The 21,644-nt window shown below is 43.5% G+C and overlaps 1 protein-coding gene across 3 annotated transcripts in view; it reads left to right on the top strand.

Annotated features, from left to right (window-relative positions):
* Window positions 1-6,083: 6,083 nt before the first annotated feature.
* RASAL2 (RAS protein activator like 2) overlaps window positions 6,084-21,644 on the top strand; it is a 221,272-nt gene continuing 205,711 nt past the window's right edge. For all 3 annotated transcript variants that reach the window (XM_081012036.1, XM_081012035.1, XM_081012034.1), the window contains exon 1: window positions 6,084-6,258. In XM_081012036.1, coding sequence (XP_080868162.1) covers window positions 6,099-6,258 — 160 coding nt within the window. In that variant the 5' untranslated portion in view covers window positions 6,084-6,098. The remainder of the gene's footprint in view (window positions 6,259-21,644) is intronic.

Here is a 21,644-nt window from a genome sequence, read left to right as displayed (position 1 = left end):
GTGAAGGGCGAGGGTTCAAAGGGCATGTCACTGGATGCACGCCCAGAAGCACCATGCCAACATCATTAGGCTGCAAAAACTGAAACCGATCAGACAACACAGGGCTTGATGGAGCACTGGAAACCTCACCTGGGATCGCATTGGTCATGACATCTAGCTCGCTACAGAGATTGTCCTCAAAATGCCTAGCAAGCAACTCACAGAGGGTATTTGAGGTGTCCCGGATATCCAGCAATATAGGCATCAACAGCTTACGAAGCACCCTGAAGAACTCTGCTGGCTGATTTATTGAGGACACAATGGATGCAGGAAAGTAAACCTTACCTAATGGTAAGTTAGGTGTTTAGTACTTGAACAATGGCAATATTGGCAAGTGATGAGGATGGGGAGAAAAAAAGGGGACTACCCATGCCCCTGTAACTTCTCTGGCCACACCCCATGACTGGCAGCCCTGCCAGGTTCACTGGACATCTTCCACCATTGCATGGCAGCCATGGCTGACAAAAGCTGCAGTCCAACATTTGGAGGGCCTCAGTTTCCCCACTGCTGTGTTAGGAAATTACTGTGTAATATGAGGCTGATAAAAGCAATTCCCTACTCCTTGAAAAGAGGAGGAAACGCCTTAAGAGGTTGTTCCATGTATATAGTGTGTTGCGGTCATCTAACGCAGATGTTACCAGAGAATAGACAAGAGTAGTTAGGCTATCCCTGTCCAGATAGGGGTGTAGCTGGGCCACCAGCTGAAGCTGATGGAAGGAACTCCGAGCCACTGAGGCCACCTGAGCCTCATGTGACAGCAATGGATCCAGGAGTACCCCCGAGCTATGTACCTGCTCCTTCAGAGGCAATGTAGCCCCATCAAGAGCAGCCATCTGGTCTGTGGAACTGCCCACTAACTGTGCCTCAGACTTATCTGGACCGTGTTTCAGTTTGTTGGCTCTCATCCAGTCCATTACCAAGGCAAGACGCTGGTCCAACACTTCCACTGCCTCACCTGCAGATGTAAAGGAGAAAGATGTCCCCTGATACGTATCATAATTTAGAGTTTTTTAAACAAATTTGGTTTATCAGCTCCACAATGGCCAACTGTGCTGATTTGGCAAGGCAGGGCAGTTTTCAAATCTAATCTTACATAATTGGTGTCCTGGCAAGGGCCCAGGGCTCAGTGGCAGAAATAAGAGGCTTTTCAAAACTGAGCTCATGCTCTATTGAGAGCAGCTCAACATTGGCAATGTCCTTCCTTCAACTATTGCCTGCAGCAAGTCCAGGATGTCCCCCTGAAGCCACCTCTAAGCTGTTCCACACAGCTGCTCCTGAGAGAAGCAGCTGACCAAGAAGAGAGCCACTCCAGCTCTAGCTATGTGTGCCAGCCTATCTGCCTGCAAAGCTGCGATAATGTTGTTGTAACACCATGTCAACTTTTCTGGCTGAGTTTAGCTCACCTGTTCAGTATTCCATCTTGTGCTTCAAAGATCAAAATATCAACGTAAAATTTGATACACACAATGCAGGACACATTCCAAGTTCAAATGCCAGGTCAATTCCCACTTGTTTTCAAAGGAGTAGGGGAAGCAAAATATATTGTAAAGTTATACTTGCCTTGTTGGTTTTGGAATGGAGATTAATATGTGCACATTCAGGACTCCATTCTGAGTTTAAAGTTCAAAGCTTGACCCTTGCTTCCATTATGAAAGGAGTCAAGGAAGATGTAGAACACACAAAAATGTGCTGTCTCCCTTAAGTATGGTGAGATCACAAATGGAAGGGCATTTGGCAGCCAGTGATATTTAACAGTTGATGTTCAGCATATGTCAACCTATTTAGGTACTGATACTATTCCACCCCTAGCGCCACTATAGGCAAGACAGTCAAACACGTACCAGGCTCTAGATCTGGGGTAATAGATTCAGGGTGCCTGGGCACCCATAACTTCTAGAGTTAGTGAATGTTAGAAATTAATAAATGGTGGAATGTAGATAATATGAGGATTACTGAAGTGAAGATGTCAGGCCAGTGAAAAATACAGGCTAAACTTCTTTTCCAGACTAGGACCCCACCTGTCATAGAAGTCCTTTTAAGAATTAAAAACAAAAACATAAAGCAAGTAATTAACCCATCAGTGTGACAGTGGTGGGGAGGGCATGATGTCACACAAGAAAAATGTGTCCTTTTGAACTTTAGAGTTGGGGGATGAAGCGGGAAAACTCCATGAGCTGCTGTGAAGGCCAGAACCATCTTGGTGAGCTGGCTGAAGGAAGGCTGGGTAAGAGGCACAGAGATTTATCAGAATCCAATCCTGGGCTGCTGTGAAGAAACGAGCTCCTCCTGAGATATGAATGCTGTGCGTTCTCTCTCCATTGAAAGCTTCAAGTGTAAATATGTGTAAATAAATCATATTTCAAAGGCACTGCAGACTCCACTGTGTCTCGTTTTCCCTGGTTGAGTGCCAAGGCCCCTTGGAATCTTGCACAATGCTAGGCAGAGATTGGGGTGGCCACTACCAAGACTATATTCTAATGTTGCTTGAAGTCTTAGCTTTCATAGATCGCAGAGGGGGGAAATCACACAAGGGTTAAAACTACTAACCACATTAAATAAATACCCCTTACCACAGACCCTCCAAGTGTCCCTATTTTCCAGGGACAGTCCCGGAATTGATCCTGGAATGTCCTGCTTTTCCTTAGGATGTCCCTATTTTCATTCGAGAAATGTTGGAGGGTCTATATTCTATAGTCCAGCCACTGAGGTTCCACCATCTGGGTGGGTGGGTTATGGGTGTGATCACAGAAAGGAACTCTGCAAAATTATGAAGTGAGCTAATTGAGACTGCCACGTAAGCAAACATCTCCCAGTCCAAAATCCCACTTTTTAGGAAGGTAGAAGACTCCAAGCCAAGATAGGTAAACTGGAGTGCTTGGTCTTATATGATGGCATTGATACAGTGAGCACAATGGAATGAAGAGAAACAGTGGGACACAGTTATCTCTGGTTATAAACTCTATAGGAAGGGCAGGGAAGGATATAACAGAAAGGGTGTTGCTCTGTATGTCAAAGAGGGCATTGATTTCAGCAAGCCAGAAATCCCCAAAGCCACAGTAGAAACAACCCAAATGTCACAAATGCAAGAGCAAGCTTTTCCAACACGCTTAAGATGAAGTGTAGGAGGAGTTGTGTATCCTTAATTAGATAACCCTTGGCTTGATGCTAAACAAATTTCAAGTTGCTACTGCGACAAAGGGTCAATAACTATGCATGTTACTTGCCACAAGAGAGACATTAATTGCACAGCTGAAGCTTTGTGTCTGCTTCTGAGGCAATGCAATCTGGACCACTTTGGTTGATTAGTAAAATACAGATTTGTAAGTAACAATAGGTACAAGACATATAAAAAAGTTTGTTAACCACCCTAAAAAATAAAATGAGCTGTAGATAATTATAAAAGAAACCCCTCAGGTATTCCATTTTTGTCCTTGCTGAACCCTGAACATGTATCAACTGAAAGAGACTGCTGAGTTTTTTGCACTTAGTTAAAACCATGTTTTTTCAGGTCTTTGCTTTATTAATGTTTCTCCGTTTTAAATTCTCTCAAGGATATTGTGTAATTTATTTAATTTTAAATTTCTGAGGTTCTAAATTTTGGAGATTGATGTTTTAAATCAAAACTTTTTCATAATTGTAATCTGCTTCAAGACCCAGGTAGTGAAAAGCACTGTGCTCCCTTCAGTGCCTTCTAAAAAACGTTCTTGTACAGGCAAGCCTATCCAGATGCTCAGAAATCTGAGGTAATTATAATCTGTTTTGGTTTTGCTATGAGTTTGGGGTGCGGGAGTTGAGACTCCTCTAACCCCTGGACCCCAGCAAGTGTTAAAATATACGCTTCCCGCGTTGATCCCCTGGGTGCTGGGCTATGAAGAGAACAAAGGAATGGGGGCTCTGTGCGAGATGACAAATGGGTGTGCCCCTCCCTCAATTTAAGAAATCCTAGAAGGACACAGCTAGTGGGTGAAGCACAGTTGAGGGGCTGTGATGTGAACTAAAGGAAAAGCAGCAAGCCAGAGAGAGAGTTTGAGCACGATGCTTGATTTCTGTCCAAATCGAAGGCTGTGGGAGAAAGAAGAGCTTTTTTGGGGTGTTGATGCTGTGAGCCCTTCCATGGCTGGCTAAGATTTTATAGATGCGCAAATCAAGCGAACTTTGGCGATCACTTGTAGCCAAGTAAGATTGTCTTCCATAAACACAGTTTTAACAGTGAGTCCGTAAGGGACTGTGGAGGCCGGTTCTGGATCCACACATCCTTCCACAGTGGGGACATTGGTTTCCGGGCGAGAGATGATCACAGTGTGGATTTGCCAAGTGTGCCTTCCTCTTAGCACGTTTCTCCCTTGCGTCCTGAGTTCAAGTGTCTTCAAAGTCCACGACACCTTTGGTAAAGGCTGTTCTCCAACTGGAGCCCTCGCAGGCCAGTGTTTCCCAATTGTCAGTGTTTATACTACATTTTTTTAGATTTGCCTTGAGAGAGTCTTTAAACCTCTTTTGTTGACCACCAGCATTACGCTTTCCATTTTTAAGTTCGGAATAGAGTACAATAGTACCTCAAGTTAAGCACTTAATTCGTTCCGGAGGTCCGTTCTTAACCTGAAACTGTTCTTAACCTGAAGGACCACTTTAGCTAATGGGGCCTCCTGCTGCCGCCGCGTCACTGGAGCACAATTTCTGTTCTCATTCTGAAGCAAAGTTCTTAAACCGAGGTACTATTTCTGGGTTAGCGGAGTCTGTAACTTGAAGCATATGTAACCCGAGGTACCACTGTAGTGGCTTTGGGAGACGATCATTAGGCACCCGCACAACATGACCAGTCCAACGAAGTTGATGTTGAATAATCATTGCTTCACCACTGGTGATCTTTGCTTCTTGACAAAGACACCCGTCTCCTCTGCGCCTCGTCTCTGAAGGAAACGCAGAGAAGCGTTGCCTGGATCTCCCTGCAATCTCCCGCAGCAGCATTTGAACGTGTGTGTGTGAAAGCTATGGTTTTCCCAGTAGTGATGTATGGAAGTGAGAGCTGGACCATAAAGAAGGCTGATCGCCAAAGAATTGATGCTTTTGAATTATGGTGCTGGAGGAGACTCTTGAGAGTCCCATGGACTGCAAGAAGATCAAACCTCTCCATTCCGAAGGAAATCAGCCCTGAGCGCTCACTGGAAGGACAGATCCTGAAGCTGAGGCTCCAAGACTTTGGCCACCTCATGAGAAGAGAAGACTCCCTAGAAAAGACCCCGATGCTGGGAAAGATGGAGGGCACAAGGAGAAGGGGACGACAGAGGACGAGATAGTGGGACAGTGTTCTCGATGCTACCAGCATGAGTTTGACCAAACTGCAGGAGGCAGTGGAAGACAGGAGTGCCTGGCATGCTCTGGTCCATGGGGGCACGAAGAGTCGGACACGACTAAACGACTAAACAACAACGTGTGTGTTTTTAATGGAGGGCTGTGAAGTTTCCTCTGCTTTTACTGCCTCGTCTTTTTGTAAACCGTCTTTCTAACAACCAAGCGGCGTATAAGTAAATAAATAAATAAATAAATAAATATCCCAGCTAAGCAACAGCAGCCGCCGCCGCCAACTGCGGCGAACCAACTACGAGTCCCCAGGCGCCCTTCTTCATTTGCATACAGCCAATCCACCCCCTCGGGGCGCCCTCCTTCATTTGCATACAACCAATCCGCGGCCTCTACCGCGAGAAGGCTGGGGGGGGGGAGTGCGCGTCCGAGCCTGTAGGTGCGCGTCGATGGGCGATTGAGTGCGCCTGGCCGAGCTCCCCCCCCCCCCCGCCCGTCCTCTGCCTGCCCACGCCGTTGCCTCAGGCGGGGAGCCCGGCCGGCTGGCTCGGCGATCCATTGCTCGCGCCTCCCTCCCTGGGAATGCCGCCCGCCGATGCCGCCGGGTCTGAGGGAGAAGCGGCGGCGGCGGAGCCCGGGCGGCGGGAGCGGGGAGGCGGCGCCGGGCGCGGGATGGAGCCGGCGCGGGGCGGCGGCGTGCAGTGACCGAGGAGCGGGGCGTCCGGCGGAGGGGAGCAGCCGGCGGCGGCGGCGGCGGCAGGATGGAGCCCGGCGCGCCCTCGGCGGAAGCGGCGGAGGGCTGCCTGGAGCGCCTCAGGAATTCCCTGCCGGGGCCCGCCGACCTGGCCGGGGCGGCCAGCACGCTGGAGAGGATCCTGAGGGAGTCGGTGTGCCAGCTGCAGGGCTGGCTCCGCGTCTACGGTAAGGAGCGGGGGGGGGATACCCGCCCCCCCGAGCCCCTCACACGCCCCCTTCGGCTCCCCCTGGACGCGGTGTCCCCCCCTCTCCATCCCCCCCCAATATCACCTCCTCCCGGTTCTCCCGCCTAAAAGGTGGGTTTTCCCCTTCCTCTCCGCCTGGATGCGACCTACCCCCCCTCTCTGCCACCCCCCCGACTCACGGATCTGGATCCGGGGAGGAGGTGGGAGATACTCTATTTTCTCTCTCCACCACACACCCCCCCCCCGCTATTCACATCTCGCACCCCATTCATAACCCCGTATTGTGAAGCGCCGCCAGGTAAGTATACAGCCGCCGCCCCCTGCTTGGTTTCAAAGATGGAAGAGTTGGCACTCCAGCGCCGATCTACCTGGAGACGCACCCCCCCCCGTCTGTTATCTCAGGTGTGTTTCAAGGTGTGACTCCAGGGTGCCGCTAACCAAACCCCTCACACGCCCTGGACCTTTTTTTTTTTTTTTTTTTTGCATTGATACCTCCCCCCCCCCCATCGTATCTTCTCCCTCTCATAAGCACAAAACAGCTGTTGTGCGTTCACCTTCAGCAGCCTGGGATGCCTTTAAACCTTTTATTAAGATGATGTGCCTTTGCTTTAGGGCCATATGTGAGTCTTCTTCCTGGACCTTTCTTAACGCCATGGAGGGCAACGCTGATCCTGATATTGGCAACTTAACCGTCAGGTTTCAACCCACTGGTTTGGAAACACTTGACCCTGCGCTCTTTCCCAGCACAGTCTTTCTAATGTTTTTCTTTTCCGTTTTCAGACAGCTCCTTTTTGTATCTGCCCCAAGGTTGCCCCAAGGCTGCTTAAGACAAATGTTGACTGGCCAATAATAGTGATGCTTCTTTTATTTTGTATCATACTTCTGGACTGACTAGTGACCTTCATATGAAGTATCTTCCCATGGTTGCTTATGGCAAAATTTTGTTTGGAACTTCTGTACTGCTAACCCTGTTGTATGAAACCTGCTTCTCTACCTTCCTTGTGGCAATATCCAATAATGTCTTTGATAAGCATTTTGATTATTACGGATGTACTCATTTCTTTGTGTCCATGAAAATTTTCCTCTGGGCAGGTACTGGCTTGGCTGCATATTACTGCCTCAGAACATGGACTGATCACCAACCAAAGGGTTAAGAGAATTCCTTAGTGGAAGCTGCTTTTTATGGAAATAAAAAGATAAAAAAAAAACAAAGTAACTTCTTAGGAGTGTGTGTGAGAGAGATACCCACCTCCTGGCACTGCTTCTTCCTAGCTTCCTCCCCACCCTTTTAGAAAGAGCCGACCCGTTAATTTCAGAAATCATGCTTGCAGAAGAACAGATTAGGTTGCAGAATGTGCCGTTGCATACAGTCTCATCGTCTGATCTCTGGGTATTTATTCCAACAGACCCAGCAGCAAGTTGAAATACTGATAAATGAGCAAAAATATCACATGTTCATGTCACTCTGAACTTCGGGAAATTGCAACCACAATTGGATTGTTTATGGTTGAACACATAACTAATATCAGTTTTAAAGTTGGACATCTACTCGGAAATAAGCTCATTAAGTTCAGTTGTGTTTACTTCTGGGTAACTGTGCATACTGCATGACTGCAGCCTAAATAGTGGCTTATTTGTTTTTAAATTCATAGGCTTTAAACAACCAAGCCTGTAACTTGAACACATGTGCTGACAGACCTTGGGCAAAACATTTCTGCATTGCAGGGGGTTGGACTAGATGGCTCTCAGGATCCCTTCCAACTCAACAATTCTGTGATTATATGACAGGAAACACTCCTCTCTAATTATTCAATGTATTCTAAAATGTTAAGAAGCTGATAATTATTAGCAAACTGCCCTTTGTACTAGTTTTGAATAAGTCAAGTACAGGATGCTCAGTTGAAAGCTCCCCAGGATCTAGATGTGGAATGCTATCATTTTGTAATCGGTATTTAAGTCCTTTGTGCTTGCAAGAAGTCAAGAAGAGAAGCAGTGTGAGGAAAGCTTCATTTTCTTCCCTTTCCAGCTGGATTTTGGATGACTATTAATGAGTTGCTAGAAGATACTGACATTGTTCATCTTGTGGTTTTGTACTTACTGACTTGCATTCAACTGGCATCCTTATTTATAGAAAAGGTTGATGAGAGCCTGGAAAAAGGATGTTAAATTCTTTAGTGATCTGGCTGATGTACAAGACACAGTGTTATTTCCTATTTCTTTTTCAAATCCTCCTTGGTATGTAACCTCCCAAAATAAATCTGTATCAGTACGCCTTGCCTATTCCCAGACTCAGCTTTTTTTAGCCATACTGTGCGCTCTATTATAGAAATATATTGTGACTCAGTCTTAAAACAAGACAGCAATCGGGGCTGGGCTGGGTTTTTTTTTGTTATTCTGTACCTTCATATTTTGTTCTAAAGTATTAATTTACTGGGTAGTATTTTGCTTCTCAGTGAACTATTGATTTCCTTGTCAATTAAATAGTTTGCTAATAAAGATCTTTTGCTGAGCGCTTAAATGTTGCTGGGCTTCTAGGCAAATTTTAAACTTAAGTGTGGACAGTTGTTGCCAAGTTGGCCGTAGACAATGAGGAAGATGAAATGGGTAAGCTGATAATTTTTATTGGACTGGCTTCTGTTACTATGAGAGACTGTGTGCTAATATGATAAATGTTGCTAGACAGTGTGCTTGAATGATATAGGCTGCTAGACAAACTGCCATCTAATAAATCTGTAAAATGCCCATCACTATAGCAGACAAAGTTTATTACATAAAAGTGAATGGCCATTGTTGACTTCTGTAGAGGAAAGTTAAGGCGCTGCAGTAAGTGATTGGCATTAAGTTAGGGGAAGACCTGATGTTGAGGTCACTTGTGTCAGGGTTGAGGTTTCAGCTTCACAGTGTTGGACATCATAGCACCTTCCTCTTTTTTAAAAAATTGGCTCCCATTTACATACATGGAGAAAAGTAGAGATGTTGCTGTTTAGTCATGTCCGACTCTTCGTGATCCCATGGACCAGAGCACGCCAGGCAGTGCCTCCCGCAGTTTGGTCAAACTCATGTTAGTAGCAAAGTAGAGGTAAAAAGGTAAAGGACCCCTGACAGTTAAGTCCAGTCACGAACAACTCGGGTTGCGGCGCTCATCTCGCTTTACAGGCCAAGGGAGCCGACGTTTGTCCGCAGACGGTTTTTTCTGGATCATGTGGCCAGCATGACTAAGCCACTTCTGGAGAAACCAGAGCAGCGCACGGAAACACCATTTACCTTCCCACCGGAGCAATACCTATTTATCTACTTGCACTTTGACGTGCTTTCGAACTGCTAGGTTGGCAGGAGCTGGGACCGAGCAACGGGAGCTCACCCCGTCGCGAGGATTCGAACCGCTGACCGTAGACTCAGTGGTTTAGTGGCCGTAGACTCAGTGGTTTAGACCACAGCGCCACCCACATCCCCTACAAAGTAGGGGTACTGTTATTAAAAGTGCAGAATATGTGGGACAAAAGCTGTCTTCTACTCAAGACATGCAATTACTACCTTTGCCTTCATTGTCTTACAAGAGGTTGGTTGGTGCCACTGACTACTTCTCTGAAAGAAGAATACGGAGATGAGCCCTGAGGGGTCCATGTACCAGCAGGGCGTTTACTTGCCTAGAAGTTCATTGTCTCCATTTCTGGTTCATTGTTATGTTTGGTGTTTCCTCTAGTGATGTGTGTATCCCTTGAAGAGAGCCCCCTACACCAAAAGTCCAGTGTAGTTCCTATGGGAGCATGCCATAAGAAGAAATAGCCTGGAGCTTCTCTTGTGTAGAACAAATGTTCTCAAGTGAAACCCTTCACACTAAGGTTTGCATATTTGCCAGAGAGGGCACAAGTTCTTCCTTATTATTTTTTCTATCACCGTGTGGGTCTGAACGGAGATTTGTATCTTCTCCTCATACCTCCTCACCAGTGCTCAGAATACAGTCATACTTCGGGTTACAGACACTTCAGGTTGCATTTTTTCAGGTTGTGGACTGCCGAAACCTGGAAGTACTGGAACGGGTTACCAGTGTGGTGTAGTGGTTAAGAGCGATAGACTCGTAATCTGGGGAACCGGGTTCGCGTCTCCACTCCTCCACATGTAGCTGCTGGGTGACCTTGGGCCAGTCACACTTCTCTGAAGTCTCTCAGCCCCACTCACCTCACAGAGTGTTTGTTGTGGGGGAGGAAGGGAAAGGAGAATGTTAGCCGCTTTGAGACTCCTTAGGGTAGTGATAAAGCGGGGTATCAAATCCAAACTCTTCTTCTTCTTCTTCTTCAGCGGATGTGCATGCGCAGAAGCGCTAAATCATGCTTTATGCATGCGCAGATGCGCCGAATTGCAACCTGTGCGTGCACAGACTCACCGCTGAGGGTTGCGGACACTGCAGGTTGCGAACGTGCATCCCACATGGATCACATTCGCAACCCGAGTGTACAGTGTACAGGGTTTCCTGTTCCTTCTGTTAATTATCACTGGGATTCACTCTCCCTAGGGCCTTAGTAGCCTGCTGTAGGTTTACATAGGCTCAGTTTCCTCTATTTTCCTTTGTGCTTTGGCTATACGTTCCTTTGTTATGAGCAAGAATGTGGGTTGTCAGGCAATGTCCTAGTTTTTTTTGAGGAAGCTTTAATTGTTGTTTCTTTGCCTTTGGGGGGGGCTTACTGTAAAGTCTGAGTCCTTCCTGCTTCCTAATATAGTATGTTAAACAGAAATGAGAATCTGTTTGTTTGATGAGTTTGTATGTGCACACACGCCAAATATGTCTGCTTTAAGGTGCAACACTGAGAATCCACATAGGGAGTGATGAATACTCCAGTTAGCTACATGTAAAATGTTGATGAAGTCATAGGATTTTTGTTCAGCAATAGACTGTAATTAGCTAACCAGAAGATAAAGGCTGCTGATGTAAGCTGCACAGATACAAAAACATTTCAACTTTAAAAACTATGAAAAAATACAATGATTTTTCAAGCATGATTGGGCTAAGAAGTGATTCTGTAACCCAAAGGCAACAAGTAATTATTTCCGGTTAATATCAAAATGAACTACAGAAATGGCAAGTTCAGTTGTTTAGGGGGAAATAAAGTATATGCTTCCTTTCCACAGTATCCTGTTTTATTTAAATTAGGTTGAAGTATATATATATATTCAGATCATTTTAATCCTGTTCTTGTCTTGCATAGAGTGACCTGGATATGTTTCTGTGCATTAGCAATCAAATCAAAACAATTCCATGCTGGTGTACAACTAAATGTAGTTTTTAGTATGTGGATATTTATAGAACGGTGGAGCTTTTTGTAGTTAGTGAGTAAGTATGCCCACTGAGCAAAGGGAAATGGTCTCTAAGTCTGACCTTTGCGATCTGTATTTCCCAGTAAATATTGGGAATGGCTAACACCACTCTGTGCCATGAATGACTCTGGAGGGGAAGCCTGTCTTGTGTAAGAAATGCTAAGCATCACTCTTCTAACATTGCAGTCAGGGGATCTATTAATATAATAGCCACCCATGGTTCAGTTTTCCCCATGTGTCCTTACAGATACAGAGAGTGGATTTTCCAATTGTTGCAATTGAAAGGTACTTTGCTCAAAAATAGCTTGGTTAGAAGAAGCAGTTACTTAATTTGAAACGAAATTGTTGGCCACTTCTCAGAGCTGATTAATCTTGTATATGTGCTAGGTACTGTGTGCTTTTCAGCTTGCATCTGTCCAGGGAGCTCATTCAGGGACTCCTCCAGTTATAGAGGCTATACAGCTTGTATTTGTAGGCACTGGGAAATGGATTTGCAAATAATGCATCATAATAACCAGCTGCGGTGATAGGCTGGCAGTGTGACCGTGGTGTGTGTGCAAAGGAAGGGCTTCACTATGGGATGTGCTTTCAATGTGACTCCAAGGTCTTTGCTTGCTCTCTCTTCAGTAGGAGCCCTAAATCAACTAAACATGTTTTCCCATTTCACCAGTCGCTCTTTTATTTTTTCTGAACTTTGCATGATTGCTGCCAGTGATTGAATACACAAATGACTGGCTGATGAGTATGATTGTGAATACTTAAAAAGCTACTGCTTTTTTCCAAGGTTTGGAAAAATCTGTTTAGATGTCACAGGAAAGAGGAAATTCTAGATAACTGTTTGAAAAAAAACACAGAATAAAATTTGCCAGAATATCTTCACAAGCTCCACATCAATTGAATGGATGTATTTCTAGTCTGCAACTAGATGCTTAATGCTAAAACAGATAGCTATCACTATCTAATAGAAATTACATTTTAACGCAAATTTTGTAGCTACAAACCAAGCACAGAAAGGATTTGCAAAAAAGTTTATATTTGTGATCGTTAAGAAGCAGCTCCTGGATTTTCCACACAACCCAAGTCTCTTTCAGAAGCATTCATGCATATAAGCCTTATCCAGATTGCAACAATGCAAGGAGAATACCCATAACAAGGAAGTAATTCCTGAACCCTACTCTCCAAAATGTTTGAATCACACACAAACCTGAAAAGTTTACTATTCATGCTCCCACCAATTGATGTGAAGTTTGTGGAGATATTCTGGCAAATTTTACTCTGTATTTTTTTGATTCAGTATTGTTTTTATGTTTGTATTACAAAACCAACATATAATGCAACTTCTTGGAGTTCTATTGGCATTTAAGGGGAGGAGAGTTTGCAAAAATATTTTAAATAATTCAATTATATTATCAAAGAATGTTTTATGTAGCAGACAATAAATCAATGATATAGTAACTGAACATAAACACAAATATTCTTAGACTCCCATAATTATGAAGAGATGATCTAGAAGTAACACTGCCTCTTCAGTCATAGACAATACCTTGGCAAAGTAGTACAGTTGGCTCAAATGGGCATATGTGAGAAAGAACCTTTCTTGCCAATTTAAAGATTGGCTGAGTGAGCCCATTAGCTCAAAACTATCCATGCAACCTAAAAAAAAATCCAATTTGCTTCCAATTTTGACAATTTCTCATTTCTAAAATTAAGTGGAGTGGCACAGCGGAAGCGTGCTGGGCCCATAACCCTGTTGTTGGAATACTGCTGGGGAGACGGGGGCATCAGGCAGGCCCCCAACTGGCTCCGGACGATCACCGGTCTCCCGTGGAACAGCATCAGTCAGTCAGCGACACGAGCCTCAGATACATTTAGAGACCCATGCACGCTCTGTCAGCAGTGTGTGTAAAACACCCCACAGCAGAAGAGGCGGACAGAGAGATGTGCAAGCAAAATGTACAGCATTTTATTCAGCATAGCTCAGGAGCAAAGGAAAACATGTCTGCTTGCCTTCGTGCCCAGCAAAACAGCAGCAACAAAAAAGCTATATACAAAACGGAAGTTCCCAGCGAGAGCTGGAAGTAAACAGGCATGTGACACACAACAGCCTGTTCCTTTTAAGGTGGAACGGAACTATATCCTAACAGTTTTATGCCCTAATGAGTCATGATTGAAGCACCAGACTAAAAATAATGTTTTATATATATTTCACACATGCATCTTGACTGTCTTGTAGCCAGACAGTAAGCACTGGGTTAACACAAATCAAAATAAACATACATGGCTGGCAAGGAGCAGTTGCTTATATGTGTCACAAGTTATGTTCAGAATCACATCCTTTGAAGCAGAAGAGGGGAGATTAATTTTCAAGTAAATGTTTTAGAAAAAAGTTAACTATATAGTTTATGGGTCCATATCTAGGCTGAAGTAGTGTTTATCAAAGCTCACAAATAGGGCTGTAGAATATAAATATGTGGTTAATGGATGCTCTTTTAGCCATGCTCATTTACTGGACAATTCCTCCTAGCTAGATTGGTTTATTGGGCTATGATGCTTCAAGAGTAGGGTTTTGCGGGGGTTTTTGTCAGCCTTCTGAAATCTAGGAAAACTATTCAGTTTGCTACCTAATTTTCCTTGTGTACTGAAAACTCTGGCATGATATGTTACGCTTCATGGCTGGATCTGCTTGGTTCCCTTTTATTACTGTTCTTCGTTTATGCCTCTAAGTATAGAAGTAATTAGTCTTGTGTCTTTAAGAGGATGAACCACAGAGAACATTCAAGCAACTTTAAGCTTAATCCTTATAAGACATACAAGTGTTAGAGTTCTTCGTTAAAGCAGATTTTTTTTCTTGTCTCTCTGCTTAACATACTGAAAGGCCACCAGTATGTTGGTCTGCATTTAGTATGATTGCCTTCTTAAAGATTCAGTGAAACAAACTTTTTACCTCTTTTTTAATGTTATTTGCTGTGTTTAAACCACTGGAAGAAAAAAGAAATGGGACCATAACCTAGTCATACATTTTCATGTCATGGTTGCCGTTCAAATGGTATATTTCTAAATTCAGCATGAATTAACTCAACTTTCATTGTTGTCTTTTGTGAACCATTGTTAGTTGATCACAAGGCTGTTGAGATTATTACTATACAGTGGTACCTCGGGTTACAAACACTTCGGGTTACAGACTCCGCTAACCCAGAAGTACCTCAGGTTAAGAACTTTACCTCAGGATGAGAACAGAAATTGCAAGCCGGTGGCCGCGGGAGGCCCCATTAGCTAAAGTGGGACCTCAGGTTAAGAGCCCAACCCATATTGGTAAGGAATAGTGCTCAGCTGAATATGTTACCAGGCTTTCATAGGCCCCATTTTTTTATGGGGGTGGGTGGGATTTATTTGTGGAAGGGCAGGATCAATTTTCAGAGTCATGGGCTTACTATGATTAGTGGCAATGGCTGCCCGCGTTCTTTTTTAAAAGTGGTGTGGTGGCTGATGGCCCAGTTAACGGTGGTCTGGCACATCATTATGTTCCTGGGAATAATAATAATAATAATAATAATAATAATAATAATAATAGTGCTGTGTAGGGTGAACATGGCTGGTTGTTGATAGCAGAGCCATCACTGTTTGCGGTGGACAACCAAACTGTGCTTTAAAAAGAAGACGACAAGAAGCCCCAGCCATCACCACATGTCCCAGTAGGGGTCCCACCCACAAATTGGAGATTTTCTTCTTGCCTGTGCTGCTTTCCTCTCTTCCTTTTGCCACTATGCCTGATATATTAGGGTTGTGATATGTGCAAGAGGAGAAAGAATACATAACTTGCCATTCAGTACTTACAGTGAGTTTTGCATTTATATATTAATATTTGTTAGTCACTTTCCTCACAAATGTGACCCAAAGCGACTTTATGGATTTATAGTGTACTTTTAGAGTATTCAGATCATTTCACATGCATTATATCAGTAATCCCTTCAACAGGCCTATCTACACGATCCCACATATTTGTGGGCAGCAAAGGCTGAGAGAATAGTGACTTGCCTAAAACCAGAGAGTGGCTGAGGTGGGATTTGAACGGGGAACTTCCCAACTAAGACTCCTATTCAATATACACTGGCTCTTGACTCTTTTTATTCTGAGGCCATGTGAGCCATATGCACCCTGCTGTAACTTTTCTTACAGAAGCTTTTCCTTTGTGACGATAATAAACATGTGCATGGCACAATTTATGCATGTTGTAAGTTATAAAAAGCGTAGTAATCCTGGAAGCCTGGTTTTAATTTCCTTTCTTTGATTTTCTTTCACTGGAGAAAGTTTCCAAATGATGTGGTGTGAAGCATCTGACCATGATCTACTTCCTTTTAAAATATGCTCAAGTTGTAAATTTTCCTTTTGTCACTGATATTTTAGAGGAGCCACAGGATTGACTTGATAGCTGAATGTTTCTTTGATTCCTGTTCCTCTATGCTGTAATACATTTGAGAATTGAAACTATCTGTGTACAATTCTAACCACTCACTCAAAGCCTTATTTGGCTTTTAGCTATATGTGACTAGTTCATTCTTCAGTACATCAGGCAGATTTGGTGATGAGTACTGATGCCACAGCTCCGGAAGGGCCAAATTAGATGGGATGGTTGCAGTTTTGTACTTTTGAATGCAGAACTTCCCAGTTATGTAGAAAGAAGGGATGGGGATCTGATTTTAACAGCAAATGGGGTGTGTGGGAGTAAGAACCTTCCTCCTGCTTCTCCTCTCCTTAACAAAGTCCTGAAGTGAAAAGCACTTGCAGAAGAGCTGGAGAGAGAGAAATAACAGGCGCGCTCAGGGTTCAGCAGACCTCACCATGCACCCCTTCTGCTGCTAATTTTAACTTCCACCTCTCTCTTTTCTATGGGGTCAGGGCACTTGCATGTTTCAACACAGCAAGCTGCCACCATTGTGCATGCTTTGACCAAAAGGGAGGAAACGCCCTACATTTGGAAAGGAATATTTCATTGACTGCATGCTGAAACAACTTGGATGGTTTATCAAGAGTTGAGCAATTTGGATCTATCCCTGTGAAGCCATCTGAGTCATTCCAAATGACCTCTGTATTGGTCAGAATTAGTAACTGGACTTTTTCTTTGGGGAAATAAAAGGCACTATATATATATATCAAACTCTTTTACTATGTGGTTATTTCTTAAATAGCGCATTCCTCTGTGTGAAATGAGGTAGTATTATTCCTATTTGAGGAAGTAGAGTTTAAATAAATTTAGCAACTGAGAAAGATCACACAGTTAGGTGCTGGAATCCTGTAATATTTGATTATGCCTATATCCAAAGCTTCATTTTTGTAACAGTTAACAGTAAATATATTATGACTGCCCCCCCCCCCCCCCCGTAGTGCCATTTTATGGCAATGCTCCCTTTGGAGGCAAGTAGCAGCTTCTGTATGTGGGATTTCTGGTGGGAAAACAGAATGGGGAAGGAAGTTAATCATCTTTCCACCTGACATATTCAAGAACCAGATGAACCCTTCCTTCCTGCACAGATATTTAAAAAGAAGAAAACAGTGAAAGAGGTGCTGTGTTTTATATCTTACCTTGTTTGGCTCTTCTGATGGGCTTTTGAAGTCAAGTTTTCCCCCAACAGAGCATGCTGTGAAGCTAATCCATTTTTCTTTCATCCCCTCCAGATAATACACTGATAATGAGTTAGTACTCTGCTTATATTTAAAGTTGGATGCATTTTTGTATCTTTGGTACATTGGAGATTCATTTATTATACTTTCCTCTGTTGAACACCAGAGAGTGAAACGGAAGCAGCCTTGGGCAGAGATTATTCTGAGAGAGAGGTGCTTCCTGCATCCCTGGCATCTCTTCATCAGCAGTTGAGATCTGCTGCCAGTGGGTAGCACATTCAGGTTGTATTCAGCTTGTTGGAAGGGTTGACTAGCAGCAGTTTTCCTCATTTGTTGGCATTCCGTGTAATGTCCTTTAATGCGTCGGGGCAGAGCAAGAAAAATGAAAACTGTTGAAAAGGGAACTGAAGGTTCAGTGAGTGGTAGATTTCTCAGACCAGCTGTGGTTCTGTGCAAAGCTGGCGAAGCTACCATGTTTCTTGGGTTTCTTTCACCATTTGAAGAAGATGAAACCCCTCAGAGTAGATGCACATTAGACAACCAGTAAATATTAAGCTTCTTGTAGAAGGATTTGCTCAAAGAAATGAATCTGGGAATGGCAAATATGTTTCCTTCTCACCATGTTTGCTTGGGAATCAGCAAATACTTGGTGGGTTCTTTTGTGAAATATTAGATAGAAGGCAGCAATGTCCTCATGCTGCCTAGCAACTTGCCACCAAATTAGGACAGGATGCTGGTGAGAAATGGGCATTGGATTAAAAAGTCTTACACATAGTAGTCTTTTTTTCCTGGGTAGCTTAATTCTACTTCTCACAAATACTACAAGCTTTTTTGTGTTCTGAATATGGCTGGATTACAGATGAGGAACCTGGAGCCCAACAACATCTGGAGAGCTATAGTTCCCCATCCCTGAGTTAGTTGCTTGCATGGTTTTCTATACAAACAGAAGAGGTAACCTATGGATTTGTTGTCTATGCATCTTACAAATGCTGCAGTAATTGAAGAGTCACTACAATCTGTGTATAAATTTGGGGTTGTTTGCAATGTGGTTGCATCTATAAACCATGGTTTAGCATGATGTGAATGAGCTACAGTGAGCTTTGGATTTATGCACTCCTGTATTTCCTCCTGTGTGCTTAGGAGGGGAACTTAAGAGGGGTGTGTGTGTGTGTGTGTGTGTGTGTGTGTTCTTGTTTAAACTCAATTTGACCTTGTGCCTGGTTCATGGTTCATCGTGGTTCATTGTTATCTATAGTCCCTTTCACATAATGCAACTTCATACCGTGGGTTATGAAACTGGCTTGATTGAACTAACCATAGTTGGTATAAACAGTAACCCCCAGTTTGAGCAAAATGGCAAGGTGGCTTTAAAGGAAACTGGAAGTAACTGCTACTGAAGGCATTCTCCTGGCTGTGCAGGGGGAGGATGCGGGCTGGAGTCGTGTGCAAGCTCAAGGCTCATTGTGGCTCATTTACGTAGTGGTAAGCTGTGCTTTAGGGCTTCATATGCGTGCAGCCTTTATGTCCAAGTCTGCAGCTGTCATTTCCATAGAAACATAGTCTCTTATGTGCACATTTAACTTAATGAAGAGGTAACCTTTGATGCATAAATATATCCCTTGTTGAATTACAGTATACTGCTCAAACACACTTATATTTACGAAATGCCCCATTACTAGAGTTATTGTACTATGTTAGCATTTTCCCAAATATATACCAACATATATTTACAGGTCTAGGACTGTATTTAATACAGGAGGGTGGCATATTGACTTATTGTAATTATTCAAATGAATTCCATGTAGCTGCTATTGTAGATTTTGTTTAACACAATATACCTCCCATCTGGGATTAATGTATTCTGATAGAGCTTAGGTTGACTTTGGAAAATCCTTGGTGACCTGTGAAATTATTCTTCCCTACCCACCTGCCATTTTGAGAGCCTTTGTATTTGCAGGGCTTCAGCAGTGGTAGAGACAGATTTGCAATAACGAATCTATGAAGATTTTTTCTCCTCTTGTATGTTTCTCTCTGGAGGTAGAAAGCACTGTCTGGGAATGTGCTGTCTACATTTGCCTTTGATTTGCCTACCTTTGGATTAGAAGGAAGAACAGCTCTGTTGTTGCTTTTTTACCTTTGTGCTTCGTGGAAGTTCACCTAAATATATTCCTTATAGCACAGTTTGTGAACTCTTGATATCACTTTCCCCCCAGAGGCTGATGGAATATGTGTGAGACAATAACAATCCGTGTTCAGATTATGGGAATCAAGGTGGTGGGTTCTTGGTTGAATTGGCTCTGCCCTGTAGCCTTTGTCCACAGCTGCTTAGGAAGCTGTCATAAAATGTAAGGCGACCAAGCCCCCTCTGCCCCCCGTTCCAATAAGTTGAGTCTTTATACCAGCCCAATTGGGGCGAACGATGCATAGAAGCTTGTTGCTAAGAATGTAAAGATTGTAGGGGGAGGATTTTAGTCTTTGACTCTAGATACAGCAGAAATGACAGGTGTTGTTGTTGTTGTTTAGTTGTGTCCGACTCTTTGTGACCCCATGGACCAGAGCACGCCAGGCAATCCTGTCTTCCACTGTCTCCTGCTATTTGGTCAAACTCATGTTGGTAGCTTCGAGAACACTGTCCAACCACCTCGTCCTCTGTCATCCCCTTCTCCTTGTGCCCTCAATCTTTCCCAGCATCGGGGTCTTTTCCAGGGAGTCTTCTCTTCTCATGAGGTGGCCAAAGTACTGGAGCTTCAGCTTCAGGATTTGTCCTTCTAGTGAGCACTCAGGGCTGATTTCCTTAAGAATGGATAGGTTTGATCTTCGTGCAGTCTCAAGAGTCTCCTCCAGCACCATAATTCAAAAGCATCAATTCTTTGGCTATCAGCCTTCCTTATGGTCCAGCTCTCACCTCCATACATCACTACTGGGAAAACCATAGCTTTAACTATACGGACCTTTGTCGGCAAGGCGGTGTCTCTGCTTTTTGAGATGCTGTCTAGGTTTATCATCGCTTTTCTCCCAAGAAGCAGGCGTCTTTTAATTTCGTGACTGCTGTCACCATGTGCAGTGATAATGGAGCCCATGGCAGATAGAAAGCTTCATTGCGAATCTGATGGAACACTGACAATTGGGGGCCTGCTCTGTGGTAGTAATGATAGTAACGGTGGGAAAAATATCTTACTTGGCTGCTACCATTGCATTTGCAGTGTGTATCATCACTCTTTAGTTATTCCAGATGGCGAGGGGCTTGTGGTGTCTTGACTCTTAGGGGGTGAGGAGGTGCCCTTTGTATGCATGCTGTTACCAGTTTGCAAAACACTGGGCAGATGAAATTGCTCACATCTGTTCTGATTCAGTCTTCAGGTTGATAGTGGAGTCTGTAAGTATTTCAAAGTCATAGTTTGTCCTGGATCTGTGAGTATGTTCTTGTTTGTTCAGCCTGCAAATGTTAACAAGACGACTCAAAAGTTTGAGGCTGACTTGGTTGCTGCACCCAGGCTTAAAACAGTTTTAGGAGTTCCTATATAGGCCACTTTTTTGCATGTTGCTGAGGGCCATCGTGTTCAAATGGGCTTTTTCTTTAATATTTGTCTATCGTGTATGATGGCTCTGTTTTTGTGTTTGCTTTTTAAGTTTTTTTATTGCTGCTTTTTATTGTTTTTAAAATGTAACTTTTGTATGCCATTGTAGGTCCTCTTTCAGAAAGAGTCTCAGGAAATGTAGGAAAATAGAACTTAATATAATTGAAATCTTCAATGGCTCCCAGGTTCTGGAAAATCTAGAACAAATCAGGAATAAAGACTGAGGCTGCAGTCCTGTACAGAATTACCTTGGATTAAGCCACATTCAGTTCAGTTGGACTCCTGAGGAGTGCTATACAGAATCGCACTGTAAATGCCAATGTGATACAATAAAGTATTTGTTCTCCATATAGATTATTCTCTCCTTTGTAGTTTGTAAGGAGGAGGGTAGTGGTGATGAAATCTATGGAATTAAGTGTTCTCACAGTGCTCTGGAAGGCTGGTTAAGTACAACAGTTGTACTGTTGCTCAGACTTCATTCAGGCATACTTTCTTTATACGAACAACTTTGGAATCTTCTACGGAAGAACATAGTAGCAGAGGCAAGGGTTTATCTAGTCTGGCATCCTGTTTCCAGTAGTAGTAAGCCAGATACTTCCGGAAACTTAATGCAAGCAGAATGTAAAGACATCCTTCTCCCATTACTCTCTCATTTATAGAATCATAGAATTCATTTCTAAGTGTCCCTAAAGGGTCTCCTGAAAGAAAGCAAATGTGGATCTATAAATCAACCATTTTATTAAATATGTGTCAGTTAGTTGAAATATCAGACTGCCAGACACTAACTGATTTGCACAACACAACTTTCCAAGAACACTAGGTTCTCTACTCTGCCCAGGAGATCCTCAGCTTGAGA

The sequence above is a fragment of the Podarcis pityusensis genome (genome assembly GCF_964106645.2).
Source record: "Podarcis pityusensis genome assembly, chromosome: 6".
Taxonomy (NCBI): domain Eukaryota; kingdom Metazoa; phylum Chordata; class Lepidosauria; order Squamata; family Lacertidae; genus Podarcis; species Podarcis pityusensis.
Note: the sequence above shows the minus strand (reverse complement) of the source record. Positions and strands in the feature narration are given on the sequence as shown.